The following is a 21,087-nucleotide window of genomic DNA, read 5'->3' as shown; positions in this document are numbered from 1 at the left end:
CATCCTCCTGAGTCACACAGATCCCGTGACATCTGACAATCCAAGGCCACTGCTGATTTCTACACCAATAAAATGTGACTGCTGTGTGGCTTAGGCTGTGGGGAGGGAGAGCTGTATCTGACTCAGGAGAGGGGAAGCTCTGCTCCTACTCTGCCCCCCGCCCCCTTCCCTAGGCAGGCAGCCCTGCAGAGGTCAGCTCCAGGCGGCTGCCAGGCAGGAAGGGGCCACTCTGGCAGCTTAAAAGGAGCTAGCAGAAACACGAACTTTGGAGGATTTGAGGAAGGAACAAAACCAGAATATTGGAGCTGCAACTGCTACGGGCTTGCTTCCTTTTAGGATTATGGGGCTGGCAGAAGACAAGGACCTCCCTAAATCTTTCAACACCACAGATGTTCCAACCACCACAGAGAAGAAAGCGGTGGCTTGGGCTTGCTGTAAATACAATTCTGGGATGGAGCAGAGGGCTGTGGTTCTGTGGGGCAGATGCCTCTCCCTACAAAAGGGAGCACGTATGGGTGGGAATGGGGGGGCACTACTCCACCCTCAGGGGACCCAGAAACCAGTGCAGGGGGCCCAGAGAGTCCTGAACACCTGCATGCAACCGAGGGAGCGACCAGTGCAGCAGACTCCAGGCAGAACAGAAAAGAAGGAAAAGAACACCTGAGAACAAGCCCCTTGCCTTATTCAGATTTTCCAGCTTCCTTTAGTTAGGGGCTAGAGAATTCCCAAGGCAGGTGGAACATCGCGAACGCTCTGCCATGGCTACTATAGGAAACAGAGCCATGTGCAAACACCCAGAGGGCTGGGGGTGAGCAGCGAGATGGTTCCACAGCAGAACACCTGTCAGCAGCAACACCTGTTGCTTGGACACCCCTAACCTGGGGATGTGGAGCTGGCCACGAGGGGCAACGACTTTGTTGTGACCGCAAGAGGTATCTGAGGGCACCTGAGATGCTTTCTTCCAATGGCTTCTAAACTGCCCTTCGTGGCAGCGGAGCCCTCTGGTCAGAAAGAATCCCGGCTGAAGTGGGTGCTGGGGTCCTGCCAGCGTGGCCCCCTCTCACCAGAGAATCGCGGACACAGTCCTCATTTAACAGGTGGGGAAACTGAAGCCTGCTGGGGCCCACAGAGGTCAAAGTGATTCATCCAAGGACAGACACATGCTGAGTCGCAGGCAGAGCTAGGAAGGCCACTCATCTGCCCCGCCTCTGGGACACAACCAATGGTGGCCCTAAGCCATCTCAAGTCTACCTCACCCAGGGGAGGCAGCTCTGAGGTTCAGGAGCTCCCTGCCCTTCTTCAGACCCCATGATAGGATACCGCACCCCAAAACGATCTGCCAACTAGAAGGCCGCAGCTGTCCCCTTTTTCCTAGCTCCCTGGCGGGGGGCCTCAACTCTGCCTGCCATCTGCAAGGGGCTGTCCTGGGCAGCGCATGAGACCAGCCTGCCACAGAAGCGGACAGGAGCAGGGGATGCGGCCATGCCCTTCCTCTCACCCCTGCGAACTGAGAGATGTGGCAGACTGACAGAGCATGGAAAGAGGAGAGAAGGCGGGTGCACACAGATGGCCAGGGAGATGGACAGACAGACAGGTGGTGGTTACCTGTGGGCCAGGACCCATGGGCCCCATGCCTCGGGGAGGGTTCATTCTCTGCATTGATCCTCCCATGTTGGGGTGGCCTGCGTGAGAGAGGAGGCACGTCATGGGATGGCAGGAGTAGAGGGAGGAGGAGCCCCTCCTGGCATCCCCAGCCACCCCTAGGCCCACCCTGCCCTCCCTACCTTGTTGTCGTGTGGGATCCATAGAATTGGGCAGCAATGGCTGTGTCCCAGGAACTCCTCCCGGAGGCTGAAAGAGATGCAAGACAGAAGCTGAGGAGCTGCTCCAGAGCTGCTGGACATGGGGAGAGGCATCTACCTGTCCCACCCAGTTCCCCACCTGATCACGTGGAGCCACTCATGGCCTCCCTGAGACCACTTCTGCTGCCTGCCAGTGGCAGAAGGTCACCCTGGGCCTACCAGTCAGCTGGAACTGGTGTTAACTAAAACTGTGGCGTTGTTTGGGGGACTCTGTGGGAGGGACACCATCGCCTCATCCTGCTGTCTTGGAGTAGGGGGTCTGTGTACCTAACAGAGCTCTGAAATGAGGCAGGAGACCAAATTCTCTAGGTCTTGCTCTGGCTGCAGCACCAACCACCTTCCTCTCAGAGGCAGCAGTGCCCACTCCCTCCTTCTGCCCAAAACCCAGCCATGCAGTTGAAGCCAAACCCCATCTTGCCTTTGTCTCACAGACACATACCTCCTTTTAGCTCTACTTCCAAATTACAGGGACTGAGACACCCACTACCTAAAATCCTATCGCTGTGGAAAGCCCTGTTTAAAGGGGAAAAAAGAATGAGGAGGCTTTTAGGATTGAGATGGGGAAACTGAGGTCACAGGCCTGAGGGCTCCCAGGCACAGGCTGCAGAGCCAAGTGAGCACCCAGGTCACATCCCATCAGCTTCTACAATAGGGAATGCCACCCAGCCCTGGGGCAGGACAGGTGGCCACTAGGAGAGGGGCAGGGGTACCAGACGAGAACCCGGCTCCAGAGCTGGGGCCATCGGTGGTGCTGGTGTGGTTACTAATGAGAAGGTAAACATGGGGGCCACGGGTTTCCTGGGTGAACACTTGGCCCACCCGCTGTGAAAACCTATTAAAAGCAATTTACTTGAGACTGAAGTTATTCCAGCTGCAACTGGAAAAAGAGAGTAGGAGTTGCTGGGGGGAAGTTTGTTTCTAGGACTCCATCCCTTAGGGCTAAATACGAGCTTTTGCCTTCAAGAGGAAAAGCCTTTGGTGATGGCTGGTCATCTTTCCTCATCTGCAGGTGCCAGTGCTGCTCAATGGCTGGGCATCTGTGACAGGGGTCTGTCCTCAAGGGCCCCCAGCCCAGACTGAGCTGCTATGGGGGAGGCTAAGTGGGGAGCTCTTCTGCCTTGAGCTCAATGGTGAACTTCAAACCGGTTTTGGAACGAGGTGGTGGAAAGCGAAGGGACAGACTGTCACTGATTTCCCTAGCTTCAGAATGGAACAGGGGAGCGGGTATGTGTGGTTAAGGTACAAGAGGATGGTGTGAGGGCCTAGGGAGTATCTGATGTTCACAAAGTAGAACTGGTATTTGTTTTTTTGGTTTTTTTGTTTTTTTTTGTTTTTTTCATTTTTTTTTTTTCTTTTTTTTAAAGACAGGGTCGCTTGCTCTGTTGCCCAGGTTGGAGTGCAGTAGTGTGACCATAGCTCACTGCAGCCTCGAACCCCCAGGCTCAAGCAATTCTCCTGCCTCAGCCATCCCAAGAGCTGGGACTACAGGCATGCGCTGTCACACCCGGCTAATTTTTAAATTTTTTGTATTGATGGGGTCTCGCTATGTTGCCTGGGCTCGTATCAAACTCCTAGGCTCAAGTGATCCTCCTGCTTCAGCCTCCCAAAATGCTGGGATTACAGGTGTCAGCCTCCGCACCTGGCCCACAAAGTGGCATTTAGCACCTGCTGTTTCCGTCTGCTTGGGGGTGCTCACCGTCTGTCTTTCCAATTCCTGGATTTTCAGTTGTTCTGGCCTCTCACTTTCTCCCAGCCCTGCTTCCTGGCCCCAGGTTCCCTAGCTCTGAATCACTTGGCTGGTTTGCGTCTGCCCACTGGGGGTTTGTGGTTTTTATGGAGTCCTGGTGACTCAGGAAGGCCTGCCTCTGAGGCTGTCTGGACTGGGGGATCCCAGGACATGGAGGTGGATGGGGGACCTTCAGGGTCATGAGTTACCCAGTGCAGGACCACCCCATCCAACCCTGACAGCGCAGCCATGGGGCTTGGCAGTCACTCTCTCCAGCTAGCCCAATGCTGACCACCAATTCTTGGAGAAAGCTCCTCCTTGGATTCCTCTAACCCTCCTATGTGTCGGAACTCCAGGAGCAAAGCTGGGCTGTCCAGAGGCTCAGAGGGGACCTGGAGGTCGCGTCCCTCACTGAGGTGACCCTGAGACAGGCACAGACAGTCTGGGCCTCTTCTATCAGGGAAAGAAGGTGTGCAATGACCAAGGAAAGGGGTCTCAAACTGAGAGGGCTGAAGCCCTCAAACTTAAGGAGGAAAAACAATGGCTCGTATATGGGACCATAATTACACGCTGTGCACACACCCTTGGGGCCTACAGGGGGGCGAGTTGCTCTGGGGCTCCTGGACGGAGGCCAGCTCTTCTCCTACAGCACTGCGTGTGGGGCAAGGCACAGGAAGCATCTGCCCAGGAAACGGACAAATCCCTGCTGCATCCGCGTGCTCTCTCACCTGCCCCGCCAGCACAGCCAGCCTGCCAGGTGGGACCTCTGCTGAGATGTGTGTGGGAGGGCTCTCTGACAACCCTGGATTCCAGCCACTCTCTCCTAAACCCGGCTGAACTCCACTGTCACCACCCATCCAACCACCTGCACTTGAAAAAACAGCAACTCTCCATGCACAGCCTCTAGCCAGGGAGGCAGATGGGAGGCAGGCCTCGTAAGACCCTGAGGCCACGTCACTGACCGTTTGCTTCTTGTTTCCCTAAGGGCCCTTCTCACTCCCCTCACCCAGAAGGCACATTCATAATGGCCTGTGAGACCCAGCAAGTCCTCTAGTCTCTGCTCCCTTTACCCGTCACAGGACAGAACTGAGCTAACTCGGGTGGCACAGGGCTTCTGTTAACTGGCAGCCCCAAAGAGGGCACTCTTCAAGAAACCCCCAGGGATAATACCTGTGGAAGGGGCACATCCCTCTTTGGAGGATAAAAATTTCTTGAGGTCACAGGAAACTGGAAAACCAGTGTAGATTTCTTTTTTTATCTTTTTTCTTTTCTTTTTTTTTTTTTTTTGAGATGGAGTCTCGCTCTGTCACCCAAGCTGGAGTGCAATGGCGCAATCTCAGCTCACTGCAGCCTCCGACTCCTAGGTCCCAGCGATTCTCCTGCCTCAGCCTCCTGGGTAGCTGGGATTACAGGCATACGCCATCACGCCTGGCTAATTTTTGGATTTTTAGTAGAGACAGGGTTTCACCATGTTGGCCAGGCCAGTCTCGAACTCCTGATCAAGCAATCCACCCGCCTGAGCCTCCCAAAGTGCTAGGATTACAGGCATGAGTCACTGCGCCCAGCTCCAGTGTAGATTTCTATGGAGGTGGGGGGGGGGGGGGGCGGTTTTGGCAGGGAGGTTGGGAAAACTGGTGTGTAATGCGAAGTACAGATGATGGATTTATCCCCCATTTGCTCTCGAGTGGTTGCTCATGCTTAGTTGCTGAGTAGAAATATACACACCCCCTCTCCATATCTTTTAATTGCCAGAAGAAGGGCCACCACAATTACGATAAGGAAGTAGCTCCTTTCTCCCTGGCAGAGGCCAGTTTGGACCAAGAAGAGCTCCTGGGTGGGCGGGTGGGAAGGCTGCTGCTGGCGCCCCTATGTGCCACGGCAAAGCAGGCCCAGAGGTGATGGGTTAAAAACACAGATGGGGGCAGCAATCTTACATCTGTGAAGGCTGAGGAATGGGGTAGGGTAGAGTACAATTAGCACTGGGCTGCAACCAAGATCAACTCCAGCCCAGCTCACTTTGGGAAGTCACTCCTCCACTCTGACCTTTTGTTTCCTCATCTGTGATGTATCCAGGGATCCCTTCTTTTGCTCAAAAAGCTGGGTCTCTAATTCCTCTTGTCCAAATTTGTCCCCTTCATGTCAGAGAAAATAGAAAATGAAGGATTTTTGGAGAGAGAGAGAGAAAAAAAAAAGGTGGGAACCCGATAGGCAATTTAACATTAAAGTTGGAGAGCTGGCCAGGCACGGTGGCTCACGCCTGTAATCCCAACACTGTGGGAGGCCAAGGCAGGCATCACATGAAGTCAGGAGTTTGAGACCAGCTGGCCAACATGGTGAAAGCCTGTCTCTACTATAAATACAAAAATTAGCCGGGCGTGGTGGCGCACACCTGTAATCCCAGTTACTTGGGTGGCTGAGGCAGGAGAACTGCTTGAACCCAGGAGGCGGAGGTTGCAGTGAGCGAAGATCGCACCACTGCACTCCAGCCTGGGAGACAGAGCAAGACTCCGGTTAAAAAAAAAAAAAAAAAAAAGACAATTGGAAACCCCTGGTTATGATCATCTCTCCATAGTGCCTGCATCACCTCACTCAGGAGCCTTCTTGCAGAGCCCTGAGAATGAAAAGCATCACACTCAGACAATGCTAATTTAGTTGGTGACTAAACTCCCAGTTCAAAGGGAACAAGGACTGGATGCGCTGGGGCTTCTGTCAGATTGTTTTGAAGGGCTTTTGCAAAGTCACTGAAATAATTCTGTTTTAAAAAATTGGGGCATAAAATTTCCCTGATGTTTCTTGAAAGTTTCTTTTAAGTCTGTTTATCCTCAAAAGAGGCATCTATTCATATTTACCTCTGCAACTCCTCTCCTGCCCTGAACCAGGGAGGGTGGCATGGGGGCTGATTTCTCCAGACCACCTAGAATTGCCAACCCTAATGGGCCAGCGTAAGGCATATGACCCCAGGCAAAAATCCCTCCCGTAATCAGACCCCTTTTCTAATTACACGAACAAATCCTTTCTTGTTTTGAGTTGGGTCTGGGAAGCAGGCAGACATTGCTGAAAAACTCACAAATCTCCTGCTCCGCTGCATCCAGGCTCCTGATCTAAGCATTCCTACGGGCCATTTCCCCCCCTAATAGCAGGATTATATTTACCAGCCTTGGCAATTCTCAAAAGCTTCTAGGAAAAAATGCACATTGTCAATTAACTTCATTAAGGAGGAAGACCCTCTTCCAAGAAGCGGGTGGAAGGGAGGGGCAGGGCATTACCATCTTCTCTAGAATAGCCGAAACCCTGCAATCCCAGATGCGCCTTGGCTCCATCTGCTGCCACCTTCTGAACTCCGGAATGGGCTGTCCAAAGGCCATCTGGAGAGGCAGGTGAACTGCCGCACCATGGGCACAGCGGGGACATGGGGCCCTCTCTGGGGAACAGCTAGTAAGCTACCAGCCACGTTAAACCTGCCCCTCCACCCCTCAATCCTTTCCCTCTTTGTGTCAAAGTCCACCTAGGGCCAAGGATGGCTGAGGGAGGGGAGAGAGAACATGAAAAGGTACAGTACCTGGTTTCCCATTCTGATCGGGGGCCTGGGGCCGCCTGCGTATCTCGGTGACATAAAAGGCTGCAATTATAGGGAATTAGTTCAATGACAGCCTGCTCTACTACACAGTGACAAACACAAATGCTCTCCACTCCACAAAGTCCAGTTTTGTTATAACTAGTGATCTTTTAAGTTCCTTCTCCTGGTAGCCTCTTCTCTTTGAGCAAAACTTCCTTTGGGCAGAGGGAACGATAGATCCACACAACAAATGTGTCTCTTGACTCCACATTTGTTTGTGGAGATCTACTCTGGGTGGAAGGGCAGCGGCTGGGACTTTGCATAAGACACGAAAAACAGTTAAATCAACGCAGGGCAGAGGAGGAAACCTCTGCTCTCGGTAAGGGCAAATAAAAGGGTAAGAAGGACTTATACGTAACATTTTAAGGGTCTGCAGACAAAGCTGGACACACGAGCACGCACACAGGCACACACACACAGAAACCACCAGCGGGGATGGAGAGGGGAGCGAGGACTGGGGGGGAAACGCCATGGAAACGGGAAGGAGACAGCGGGCTCCCTAACTTAATGCAGGGGAATGGCAGGAAAGCTTTCTCAGCAGCACGAGTGCACAAAGAAAAGGCTCGGGATGCAGCTTCGGTTACAAACAAATGGTGAACCAAACTCAAAACCAAACCAAAAAGTGAGAGAGGAAAAAACAAAAACGCAAAGGCCGCTGACAAGGTCACAGAAATATATATTTTTTCCTTTTGGTTTCGTATCCAAGCTGGGTGTGATATCCGAGGACTGAAGACTATCTTTAGAAAAAAGAAATGTCTAAAAAAATTTATTTTGTCAATAAAGACTCGCAGGCAGTGGCTAGAGCACATTTTGATTTTTGTTTTTCCTCTGCGGGCTCTCTGCTTCCTCCGCGCCCCGCGTCCCCGGCGGGCGGGAGCGCCACGGTGCGTTTACCTGACTGTGGGGTCCCATCATGCTGCTAGGATTGTGAGGTGGAGGCTGTGCGTGCGGCGAGGGCTGTGACCCCGGAGGACCCTGTGAGGCCAGACAGTAGAGGCAGGTTATAGATCACAGCACATGGAGAAGCGCAGAAGCAGCTTAAAAGAACAAAAATTAAACCAAAACGAAGGGTGGGCGGCGGGCGTGCGGGGGGGTGGGCTCTGGTTGGTGGGAGGTGGTGGAGCTGCTGCTTTGGTCGCCGGCTCAACGGTGTAAAACGGCGAGCGGGAGCGAGAGAAGCTGATAAATACATTCACAGGGGGTTGAAAGAACAAAAAATGAAGCACCTCTGTCAAAGCACACGGGAGTACAGTCCTGGACACAGCCTACCCTTGGAGCGGAGTTTGCCATGTTAAATACGTTGGTTGAGACAGGCTCAGAGGGAGTACAGTGATGCACAGACACAGGGACCCAGGCGCAAAGCATGTAGGTGCCGCTTGCACGGGAGGTGGGGAAGGATCAGGAAAGGCCCTGCCCTCAAGGAGCTCACAGTCTCGGGGACAGTGACACGGCTATGAGTGACTCGAGGCAGGACTGATCAAGTCTCAGGGAGAGGCCTAGGCGACGGGTTTCCTGGGGGCATGAGGGCCAGGGGCACCGACGGATAAACAACAGAGGCAAGAGGAGCAAGCGGCACCACAGATGTCACACACAGGGAGTGGGGAGGACAGTGAGTGAGGGCCACATGGTATGGGCAGCGCAGACTCGCACACCGTGAATTCACCTGCACTTCAAAGCAGCCCTGTGAGGCGGGGTTTCTCATTCCAATTTTTACTGTTGAGGAATCTGAGTCTCGAGGGATGAAGGAACTTGGCCATGGCCACAAAACTGGTCAGTGGCAGAGCTGGATGAGAAGCCCCATGGGTCCAAGGCCCATCTCCAGCCCTGAAACCCAAGAGTTCCGGTGCAGAGCTGGGGAGAGGGGCAAGTGCATGAAGGGTGGGGACCCCTGACTGCTGGGCGAGTGGGTGGGCTGTCCTTTCCATACCTCAGTTCCAAGCTGACCCCCACCCCCACCGCCTCAACCCTGGGCTATGCTGACCTCGAACCCCCCCCACCCCACCCCACCCCAGAAGACATGGGCAGATGAATTCACTTCAACCTTGGGGTTACAAACTATGGGTAGAAACTCACTCAGCAATTCAGCAAGCTGCAATAATTATTTCTTAAAAATCCGAGGTAATAAAAAAAAGTCAGAGAGCTTTGTGTATTTTAAGGCAGGTGTCTTTCACGAACCCCGGTTTTGTGTGTAAATATTCATGTGTGTGTAGACTGGGTCACATCACCAAAGGACTCTCCTACCATGGGTCACAGTCAGTAAGCGCAGAGGGCTGCCTCGGAAGCACGTTCCAGCCCATCCAGCGTGGGATGCTGATGCCAGGGATGAGGAGAGAGGCCTCCATTCGCTCTTCCCCACCCATGACTGTGCTGTTTTTTAGAGGTTGGTTTTTAGAAAAATTCAAAATGTGCACAGGGGGTGTGGCTAAATTAAAAAGAGAGAGGAGCTGCCTAGGTAGGGTTTCCCCCTTGGCCTTCTCCTGCGGAGCCAGGCTGCCAGCCGCCTGCCCACTGGGGAGGAGGGGCGTGGGCCCACAGAGAAGAGGTGTGCAGAGAACATCGCAGGGGGCTGTACAGGAACCCAAGGGTGCCGCCGCTGACAGGCCTGGGAGTTTCTTGGCCAAGCGAGGAGCTGCTCACTTCCGGAAAGCTCCGAGGAGCAGATGTTCCCCTACCTGCCACGCTACTAATTTCAACAAGTGTGTGTCTTTCTAGCGGCTGCCAGCAACGGCATGGTTTGTTACCATGAGCAATTTTCTTAATTAACAGACATTAATTAGCCATTTAGCAATTTTGCAAGCATTTGTTTAGCGGCTTTCCTAAACATGAATACCACTGTGATAATGGCACTGATTAGAGGGTCCCCTAATTAACAGTACAGGGAAGGAAAATTGAAATCACATAAATTAAAAAGGGAGGGGAGTTAATGAAGGCGGGACATATTTGCACCTGCAAGTCTTTTGTACCACGTAACTTGGGTGTAATGTAAACAAGATAATTTGAAGCCAACCCCCAAAAAAAGAACAGAGGAGGAAGGTTCAAGGGTGAGGTCCAGTTGCCAAGAGGGGGCAAAAGGCCTTCTGTTGGTTCCTCGGCTCTTGGCAAGAAGGGAGTGCCTCCTCCCTCGCGTCCTTCCCTTCCTGGTAACTGAGTGCTTCCTCAGGGCGAGCAGTGGGGCTCTGGGCAAGCCCCTCACACCTGTGTGCCCAGTGGTCAGGGAGGGCAGGCGGCTGGCTCACTGACAGATTAGAGAAAACAGAAGTGAAGCACCCAAGGGCGTGTGGTGCACACGGTGGGGCCTCAATCTACAGCAGCCTTTACAAAGGACCAGTGCTCCAACCGGGGTCTGCTGAGGTCCAGAGAGCAAGGCTGGCATGTGTGCCTCCTCTGCGCCTCCCTCAGAAGCGCCCCTGGGGGACTCTGGTGACCAGTCCCTGGATAAGCAGAGGTGGCACAAGCTTGCTCTTGGCACAGCTGCCTCAAGAAAAAAAGCTGACCAGCGGTTAAGGATGGAGCCAGGCTGGTCAGGGAGACCCCAGCCCAGCCCCACCACCTCTCTGGCTCGTGGGGAACAGTGGGGAACGAGCTGTTAAATCTGGGGCGAGAAGAGCAGCTAGAAGTCTTGCCTCTGACTTGGAGCTAGGGGTTAGAATGATGAGGACCAGGAATCTTGGCCCAGGCCAGCCAGTCACTCAGGGAGAAAAATGATACCTGACAAAGGCCAAGCTAAAGCTCAGTGCCCACCTCCTCAGGGCACAGAGCTCCTCTCCCACCTGCAGTGAGGCGCTGACAGGCTCTGCCTGCCCACCTCTCGGCACAGAGCCAAACGCCTGCCATTTCCCAACGGGCCACCCACGTCCACATCCACAGAGAACTCCTCCGTGTCTCCGCTACCTCCACTCAGCCCGGAGCTCCGTCACTACATTCCCTGTGTCTGGGCTGTGTCCCTAAGACCCTGTGGCATCACAGGAGGAACCCCCACATAGCCTAGCAGTCTCGTGGGCAGAGATCCGTGTTTGTGGAAGCATTTGCTTCTGCAAAGAACATGACAGATGAGCTGCCCATCTCTATGAGGAGTCAGGGGCTCTGCTGCCCTCTGTTTTATTAGGCCACAAAAAGTGATCTCGTCTTCCTTCCCAGCCTGCATTCTCAACAAGAGATCCACAGGTAGGTTTGAAGAAGACGGACTTTGTGCTCTTTTGGATTTGTTACCCACTCGGGCAAAAGGCTACACAGGAGGCAGACAACAACGAAAAAGGATCTAGGTTGAGGGCTCTGACCTTTGGTGGGATGAGGGCTGCTCTCTTCCCCAAACTCTGAACAGACTCAGCAGGCAGGCAGAGTGGACTGTGGTGGAAGGTGAGAGGAGGAGGGAGTCTCAAAGTTGATGATACTGATGTGCTTTTCCATGCAGGACAACTCTCTGGTGAGGCTTCCACTTGCTGGAAGCTTTTGAGGAACCAAAAATGGGTGCATCTGGAGGACTGCTTGGCCAGCAGGCCCAGCTCCATTCAGACCATCTCCCCCAGTGGGCGCTGGATGCCTTCAGTTGCAGAGGTTGCCTAATTAACCTTCCAGGGATGCGGTGGATCAGGGCAGATGGCACCCCGGAGGTGTGCAAAATATCAGGCTAGACTAGGGTGGCTGGGGGTCCTTACTAGATGCTTAGGGAGAATGGCACCTGCCCAGGGGTCACCTGTTAGGTGGCTTTGACAGATTCTATCATCCCTTCCTCCAACATTTGCAGGGGAGGAGAAAAGAGAGGCCCATGACAGAGGTGTGACCTCTCCAAGACCACAGAAAACTAGTTGGCATCTGAACCACATATCCTAACTCTACCCCAGGACTCTCCTCACAACATCACATTCCTATTCGCATCTCTTTTAGATGAAGAAACAGGGTTTGGAAGGAACTGGGTTCGAATCCTGGCTCTGCCCCTGACTGCATTTCCATTATCTCGTCAGTGGAATGGGGCCGTGAGAGTAACAATAACAGGGAGTGTGGCCTCCACCTACATAAGCTCATCTAATCCTGGACTCCTCGCAGTAAGGGATCAATTGCCCCATTTTATTGCCAAGGAACTGAGGCTTGGAAAGATACAGGCACTCCAGGATTGCATAGCTATTACGTGGTGGAGCCAGTCCTCGATGTCTGATTCTAGAGTCTAAGGGGGTCCTGGGTAGCCCATCATTCTACAAGACTTCGAGCGGCACCTCCATGTCATCTGTCAGGGCAGAGAGCAAAGGGCAAAGTGGAATGAACCCAAGGCTGAAGGACTTGGGAGAGCACTGAGATGCCGGGTGCTGACCTCCTATGTGGCCAGCCAGCCCCATGCTGGGGTCTGGAGGCACATCAGGCTTGTCCTGACCCTGAGGAGCTGCCAGGCTAAGGACAAAAACGATGACACAGAGAAATAAGCTTAAGTGTTGGCTTAACCTGCCAGGGGCTCTAAGAGAGGGTGATGCCTACCTCCCTCTCACTCCTGGACAGGTAAACTGAGGCCCAGAGTGGCCACAGCATGTAGGCCTGGTACCCCCATGAGCCAACCGGAACTGGGATGAGAACTAGGGTCCACTGATGGGTCAGAGCTTTCCACTGCACTGCACTGCACTGCCTCTGCAGGGTGATGGCAGCAGGACCAAGCCCTGGGGTGGACCCCAACATGGGGGAAAATCCCCACTCCTGAATCTGGGAAAAGGAGGCAGGAAACATGCCCACTTCCTGTCCAGCCTTCCAGCTGCCCTGGACCCTGTTAATGGACTCGCTATTCCATCTCAGCCGGCCCCAAGATCTCTGAGTGGAGACAACTAACTCCCGCAGTTCCTTGTTATTCTTTCTCCTGTAATTTCAGCACTGGGTAGTGTTCCATCCAGCAGCTCCTGAGAGCCACTTAGGCAGGGCCCAGGAGGCTCTGTTATGGGTGTGATCGAGGCAAACACTGGGCCACTTCACGAAAACTCCGAAGCGTGGACACTGATGGTTAGTGAAAAAGCCTTTACCCACATTGACACCGTGGGGAGCAGAGCACTCCCACTGTAAAACGGATTCAAGGACTCTGCGGAAAAGCATTTCAGAACCATCAGCAGGACCCCCAGCCCTCCCGCACACTCTGGCTAAGTCCCTGCACTTCATCTGAAGCCGTCCTGGAGAGGCAGGTTGTGGTGTGACAGGAAGCGCCCAGCATTATGCAGGCCTGGGATCCAATCCCAGCTCCTCCGGTTCATTCCGAGTCCAGTTTCCCAACGGCTCTGAGCCTCACTGCCCTCATAAAGGAAACGAGGACTATTCCACAAACACTGCAGGGCTGTGGCACAGCTGGCAGTGTGAGGCACACAGGGTCCCCAGTCCTGGTCCCCATCCTTCTGCTCCTGTGGCCACTCGCCTGCCCTTTACAAGGAAAGCAGGAGTTTGACGTCTGGCCTGATCTCACCAGGTCTGCTGAAGGCCATATATCCTTTTTCATGAAGGCTTTCCTGCTCCAGCCCTTCAAGCGCTCTATAAACACAGAGCCTTTCCTTACTCCATATCTGGGGGTGCCATGTGGACCCAGGCCAGGCCACTCACCCCCACAGGTACCTCGGGGCAGGGCCCAACCAGAGCAGCAGGGCTGAGGCAGCAGGCGACCACACTGCCATGGGCAACGGGCAAGACCCAACAAGCCCCTGGGCAGGCACATCTAACACCTTGGGGCTCATAGGAACCAGGAAGAAAAGTTAGTACCAAAAGGGTGACCAAGTTGGTCTTTTGAGCTAAGGATTCTTGGAGCTGGATGGAGCATAGCTCCTTAAAAATAAAACCAAAAAAAACAAAAACAAAAACAAAAGCAAAACAAACAAACAGGCTGGGCACAGTGGCTTACACCTGCAATCCAGCATTTTGGGAGGCTGAGGCAGGAGGATTGCTTGAGCCTAGGAGTTTGAGACCAGCCTGGGCAGTATGGCAAAACTCCATCTCTACAAAAAAATACAAAAGCTAGCCAGGTGTGGCAGTGTGCGCCTGCGGTCCCAGTTACTCAGGAGACAGAGGTGGGAGGATCCCTTGAGCCAGGGAGGTGGAGGCTGCAGTCAGCTGTGATCATGCCACTGCACTCTAGCCTGGGTGATGGTGAGACCTGTCTAAAAAAATGAAACAAGGCAAAACAAAACAAAACCAAGAACAAAATAAACCTATACCGATTTTTTAAAGGAGAAAATAAGCTATGTGTTAAGTTAAATATTCCCCAAACTCACTGCTTCTTCCCCAAATGCCACCCATATTCCTCAAATCTGCCTACACCTGTCTAGAAATCATGGGCTTGCCGAGAAATAAAGCTGAGACTCAAGTCCTGGCTCTATGGGTTCAGAGGCATGCCTGGGAGGGGAAGTGTGAGGACAGGCTGTGACCTGTGCTGAGGGCACTGGTCCCAAAACCCAAAAAGCACTAGGGCTGGAGTCCTGGCCTTGTCGCCCTGGGTCTTGGCAGCGCATCCCTCAAGCGAGGTGGGGAGTATAGGCTATGATTCTCTCATGGGTCACGAAAGCTGGGAGAGTTCTCTGTAAACTGCTGACAGCTACCCAGACAGACGCCATTACTACCCAGCCAAATCTATCTTTTGTCTTCACAGAAGGCTGCTGAGGAAAGGGGACTTGAGGTTTTAGGTTGTTAAGAGATAAAACACTCCACACATCCTCGTCCCTCCTGACTCCTAGGACACTGGCCACTGCTCTGGAGAGGCTGAAGGAGTGGGTTTTCTCAACCAGCAGCGGGACGCAGAGGACCTGCGGTACTGGTGGCCTGTGTAATCTGCCTGTTAGGTGTGTCACTTTAATTGAGTGAATACAAAATTACAATAATTATACACAGCAAAAGGCACTTGACAGACAATCCAATTTGCTCCTTGGTCCCAAATACTGACAGAAAATGGCGTAAGCTCAGTCTGGGGAGAAGGCCAAGGTGTGCTCAGGTGCCACAGACATCCGGAATCTGTCACCATGGTCTGCCTCACCCACAGCCCCCGAGGAGAGGGAAGCTGACCAGACGGGGGAAGGAAGGGAAAGCAAGTCAATTTTACATGCAGTCTTTGGCGGAAAAGTTATTTCCTCATTTCAACCTATGGGAATGAACTTGGCATGGCTTGGAGAGGGGTTGTGTGAAGGGTGTGGGTGTGGGTGTGTGTGTGTGTGAAGGGTGTGGGTGTGTGTGTGTTTACAGGCCAGAGCTGGGGCTGAGACACCAACTTGAGGGCAGAAGGTGACTAAGTTGCCTGCCTGCACACCCAGCGTGGGCCTGGCACATGCACGGTAGATGGGTCCTCAGGGGGCTGAGCTGGGCCACACAGCAGTGGAATAACTGCCTGGGCTTCTGCGTGGTCTCCGAGAGCTCGCAGTCAGGTGGGGCTCCTGGCTACCCAGCAGAAGAGCCCATGACAATCAATGGCCCTTTGTGGGGAGAGGACAAGGAGGGGGCTGGGTTTAGAGGTCTGGCAATGGTGTGGACCATCTTCCTGGGACGGTGGGGAAGTTACCAGTTAGAGAAAGCAGGAATGTACTGCATCTCCCCTTTATAGTCATCTCTGCATAAATACCAGGGATCCTTACAGCCACCAAGGTCCACTCCTTGCAAAGGTGAGCAAATGGTTCATTGATTTCCGTGAGAGCAAAGGCCCCAGCTAACCTCCCTTCCTCCCAGCAGTCTCTCCAAGGAGCCAGGGCAGCACTGGGCAGACAGCGAGGGTGCAGGGTTTGCATCATTAGGAATCTGGCTTCCCTGGACATCCCTGCTGAGGCATGAAGAGGGGGCGCTTAGTGAAGGCTCTGCTCACCAGGCATGAAACTCACTTGCCTCCTGGAGGAACAGAATCAGCAAGTGATGGTTTCCCAAACAAAGGGAGGAAACATGGCAAATGAAAAGTATAGGCAGCGTCCAAAACCTAATGCGTAGCTCCTCCACACACTGCTTGCCAGTGCCTCTTTCTCCAGCGCCTGGACTGTGACTGCCATGATACAGATGGGAAGATTGAGCCTCAGATATGTGAGCTCATTGGTTCCAGGTCCAACCTGCTTCAAAGTCTAGGCTGGGGCCCTCGCACCAAGCTGCATACCAGGGCAAAGGCTGGTCTTGGCTGCAGCACAAGGAACCCAAAAGCACAGCCACCAGGCTGAGCTACAGTCAAGTCAGGGTCAAACTAGCCTGCCACCTGTTTTTATAAATTAAGTTTAATTAGAATACAATGTAAATGAAGTTTTATTGGAACACAGTGAAAATAAAGTTTTGTCGGAACAGAGCCACACTCGTGTTCTGTCCACGGCTGCTTACAAAGACCTGAGGGCCCACAAAGTCTAAGATATTTCCTAGCTGTCCCTTCACAGAAAAAGTCTGCAGACCCCTGAGTTAGATGATGGTCCTCAAGACTGAAGAGGGAAAAAACTGGAGTCTTCTTTAATTCTCAAGGAAAAACAAAACAATGCTACACTTTCTGATTTTAACCTCACATTTCTCTCGTAAGGCAAATGAGGCAAAAGTTAACCCCATTTTACAAAGGGGGAAAACTGAAGTATAGTGACATTAAGGCATTAATTATCAGAGCCAAGATGTATGCCACTGAGGACAAACAGAATGAGCACTGGCCAGGCATCAGCACACCTGAATTTGGCTGTCACACAAACACCCTCCATGCTCACTAATCAATGAGCCCTGGTCTCTTGGCCACTGCTCCCGAACACAGTGATAGTGCCTCATCGGAACACAAAACCCAGCGCTCACGCCCAGCTGGCTGGTCACAACCCTCCTTGCTGATGGTCTCTCCAGTCTCATTCTTGCCACAATGCTGGGGAAGAAGCCCTTCCCTTGTTTGCCAGCACAAATATTCCGAGAGCTTGAATCCCAGCCTTGAGTTCTTTTGGCAGGTTCAAACTGTTTGGACCCTTTCCTGTGGTGTGAATTCACAAAGAATTGGATTCTCTGGGGTCATCTCAGCCAGGAAAAGGCTCCACCTCGAATGGCTGTGGTTGGGAAGGGGCAGGCTATGAGATGTGACTTTGCCTCCAGCCACTAAATGCTTAAGGAGGGCTTTCCTGCTGGAGATTCTCCGTGTATTCCACATGTATCCATACAACGGGGTACTATTTTCAAGAACACAGCCCAATATCCAGAACATATGGGCTGAGCACACCTCTACCTGGTAGTCACTCTAACCAGGCACTAGGTCCCAGTACCCTGAGCTAAGTGCCGGAGACATGTGAACAAGCAGTATTCTGCCCTTCCCTAAAGAGCTCCAGACTGGCCAGTGAGACCAGGGTGCAACACTTTAATAGAGGCAGAGATACCAGTGCACTGGGGAGTGAGGGAGCAGTGACCACAGAACAGTCACATTTAGGCAGGACTTGCAGAATGAACAGGTGTCTCCTGGCAGAGAAGAAAAGGAAGGGGATTCTGGACCGTGAGGATGGCATTTATGCAGCCCAAAGACAGGCCTGGGTGTGGTTCTAGAGGACTTTATGCACAAGACGGTGGGGATGGGACCACCAGGCCAAGGGGAAGGATACTAACATTTGGGGGCTTGACCAAGGAAATGGCAACACGATCTGTATCTTGGGAATCACATATCTATTCTGTTCCTTTCCAAAGATGTTTCTATGCCCTCTCTCAAGTTGGAAACCTATTAGATTCCCATCTGTGAGTGGCTCCTTCCATCCTACCTGCTGCCCCGCTAAGTCACATCCCAGCCCTGCACAGCCAGCTCTCTTTATTAAAAAAAAAATTAGAGACAGGGTCTTGCTATGTTGTCCAGGCTGGCCTCAAACTCCTGAGAGCTCAAGCAATCCTCCCACCTCAGCCTCCCAAGTGGGTGGGACTACAGGCGTGGGCCACCATGCCTATCTCCCAGCCTTCTTTAATGCTGGCACAGAAGGTGGGAATCCTGTGCCCCAGGGGAAGAGTCCAGACAGCACCCCTCTCTCTCCCTGACCTCTACTGGTGCAGAAGAGACAAGCCTGGAGAGGAAGAGATGGGCCCGGGATCCAGACCCACTCCAGTCCTCTGGAACATGGGGTGAACGTGGCCTTGCCAAACTGATCCTCTCCCCCCAGAAAAGATTTCCTTTTGCTCTGAAAATGGATAGTGCTGCAAAGACACATCCCACTTCTGCCCGCCGGCCTCCGCCACCGCTCACCAGCGCTCAGGCTCCACTGTTAATCATGACAACACAGCGAAGGTGAGGTGCATATTAAAAAGGCACTGCCTCATCCACCCAGAGAATTCCTGCTCTACTTTTAAGCTCTCCAGACACACGGGTGCACACAGCCTTCCTGCCCTGCCCCTTCACCCCAGACAGTTACAAAAAGTAATGATTCATCATATCCAACTAGGAAGGGGGGCTGCAAGGCCTTGGAAACCACAAATCCAGAATGCCCCTAATTCAACCCCAATTGCCCAATGAGCAGAAGAGGGCTAAGAACGGAACAGCAAAGTCTGCCAAGTTTTTCCCTTTTAGTCTTGCAGCCCCCTGGATGAGTGGGTGGTTTTTCATGCTTCTTCCTCCCTGAGAAGCTTGGGGAATGGCCCAAGACCTCTTCCTCCTTCCTCTGTTAAGATGAAGCAACAGGATGGAGCAGGGGAAGAACGAGGACTCTGGGAGACACAGATGTGGGAGGTCGGGCCCATGGTCACACGGGCAGGTGCAACAATACCTGGCAAACTTGGCAGAAAATGAGAAGCAGCTCTGTGGTGCTGCTGGAAAAGCCCCAGATTCATGGGGCTTGGAGCCCGGCCTATAGTTCCCTCTGAAACTGACTTATCTCCCTTGTAAAATGCGGCCACCCTACCTGCCTCACAGAGAACTGTCTAACTGAGATGTCAGGAGTCAAGTACTTAGTTCAGCCCTTACCAAGGGTAGCTGTTAATACACCAAGCTGTGGCTCAGAATCTGCCCCGCCTCGTGGAATCTTTCAGGAACCTCCTTTCTTTGGCTCAGCCCTCCTTATTACCTCACACAGCCTTCCTTATTAGCCCAGGGAGCTACCCTTCTTGCCTACAACACGTAAGCTGTCCTAATCTGAGCTGCTCTTAGAGTTGCAAGCATGCCCCTCAACAAGAGAAATCCCACCCGATGCTGGGTGCTCTTCAGCAAACTCCACCAGAGTCATCTGGCCCTAGAAGTAGTCCCCCATTTCTTTTGCCCCCAAAGCCCTTGATGGCCCAGAAGACAGGGGCCAGGTCTCTTCTGCTCACCACTGGACTCTTATATCCACACTCTCTAACACTGCTGCATTTACAGGAGGGGACACTATGGTCCAGGAAGATAAAGCTACTTCCCAAAACAGACCAAAGTTTCTAGGCTCTTGGACCTTTTCTACAACTCCAGAGTAAGTTCCTCAGGATTGGCTACTACAATTAATCTAGCGAAGAGGAACTTAGCTAGATACGCATGTTGGGCATAACTTTTTTGACCTTGAGCCAAGGAAAGGGCACGACTTTGTCAAAGTCTTCTTGAATAAAAGTGACCTAAGAGGGAAGAAGCTTCAAGAAGGGGAGAGGAGAAGGCTGCAGCCTGTAGAACAACCCCCAGCAGACTGAGAGAGGGGCAGAGGCCAGGTCTGAGAGCCAGCAGCTCTGGTGCTTGCCCTGTGGAACAATAGCTGGTCCAACAGTGGGGCGAGGGTAGCAAGGCTAGACCACGAAGAGCTCATTCATTCTTCTAATGAAGGGGCACCACTGATAGGAACAGCACCTGACAGAGGAGAATGAGCCACATGCTCACCTTTGGTTAGCCTAGCTTAGGTCTGCCCTGTGGATTATGATTGTGTGGGGGCCAGAGGCTGCCCTACCTCCCAACCCTGGAAGCACAGCGGGGCTGGGCAGAAAGCCGTGGCTTTTGAATGTATGCTGAAGGAAGGAATGACCAGATGCCAGCCTCTGGGAAGGAGCACTTGTCGGATTTCCCATCTGCCATTCATTCTGACCACACACCTAACACTGGCACAAGTGTTCATCTTCCTGATGAACCAGGGAGAGCTGCTTCTGCTTTACAGGTGGGGAACGCAAACTCAAATGATACTCAGGTGAAATTCACCAGTGACAGAACACAGGCGCACAGGTGAAGACCCAGCTCCCTAGGTCAGAGCTGGTCTCCATCAAACTCATGGTAGCAAGCCTGGGAGGAAAAGAATCAGAGGCTCCCAGACACACAACACCTGCCTCCCAGCCTTGACCTCCCCCAGCAGCTCCTGTGCGGTGGAGCAGGGCACTAGGAGTCAAGGTGGCAGGGGCTAAGGGAGGTAAATCAGGTGGACAAGATGAAGGGAGGTAACGTGTTAAAGGGCCAAACAGGGCCTGGTGCTTAGGTGTGCCAAATATGTTGGTCAAACTGAAGGGTTAAACACTAAAAAGCTAGCAGATCTCAAAAATACCCCAGAACCTCTTCCACACATCAATGTCACTAAGGCTGTGCCATGCCCCTAAGACTCCCTCCAGGAAAGAGGAGAAACCCTGAGGCAGCTCTTGTTCTTGGGTAAACTCAAAGACCTGGGCCTCTAGAAAAGAACAGTCCCAGACATGCCTACAACAACTCTTAAGGTCTCCAGAGCCAACCCAGCACAGACACCAGGTGGGGCTTCATAGACATCATCTCATGGCATTCTCACAGCCAACCTAAGAGGTCAGGGCTATCATCGCCCCCAATTACCAGATGAAGCAACTGAGGTTCAGAAAGGTGAACTGACTTTCTCGAGGGAATCCATGTGCCCACCCAGGCTGTGTGACACCAGAGGCCGCCGGGAAGCATGGACGACTTTCACAGAAGGTGAAGGAGGGATGGGACCCAGCACCTCCCTGTCCAAGACAGAAGGGACAGATGAGCTGACTGGCACGCTGGGAGCTCCAGGCTCAGCTGCTGGTCAACACGGATCCTG

At 52.9% G+C, this 21,087-nt stretch overlaps 1 protein-coding gene across 4 annotated transcripts in view; it reads right to left on the bottom strand.

The window, feature by feature from the left end:
- Nucleotides 1-21,087, bottom strand: part of SSBP3 (single stranded DNA binding protein 3) — a 178,290-nt gene that overhangs the window by 22,834 nt on the left and 134,369 nt on the right. For 2 of the 4 annotated variants that reach the window (XM_054486850.2, XM_063655470.1), the window contains 4 exons: nt 8,099-8,179; nt 7,148-7,207; nt 1,785-1,851; nt 1,606-1,682 (listed from right to left, as the gene is read on the bottom strand). In XM_054486850.2, the coding sequence (XP_054342825.1) occupies nt 1,606-1,682; nt 1,785-1,851; nt 7,148-7,207; nt 8,099-8,179 (285 nt within the window). The remainder of the gene's footprint in view (nt 1-1,605; nt 1,683-1,784; nt 1,852-7,147; nt 7,208-8,098; nt 8,180-21,087) is intronic. The other 2 variants (XM_054486879.2, XM_063655472.1) reach the window with 1 other exon arrangement.

Source organism: Pongo pygmaeus, chromosome 1 (assembly GCF_028885625.2).
Source record: "Pongo pygmaeus isolate AG05252 chromosome 1, NHGRI_mPonPyg2-v2.0_pri, whole genome shotgun sequence".
Classification (NCBI taxonomy): Eukaryota; Metazoa; Chordata; class Mammalia; order Primates; family Hominidae; genus Pongo; species Pongo pygmaeus.
The sequence above is the reverse complement of the archived record's forward strand: the minus strand, read 5'-3'. Positions and strand labels throughout refer to the sequence as shown.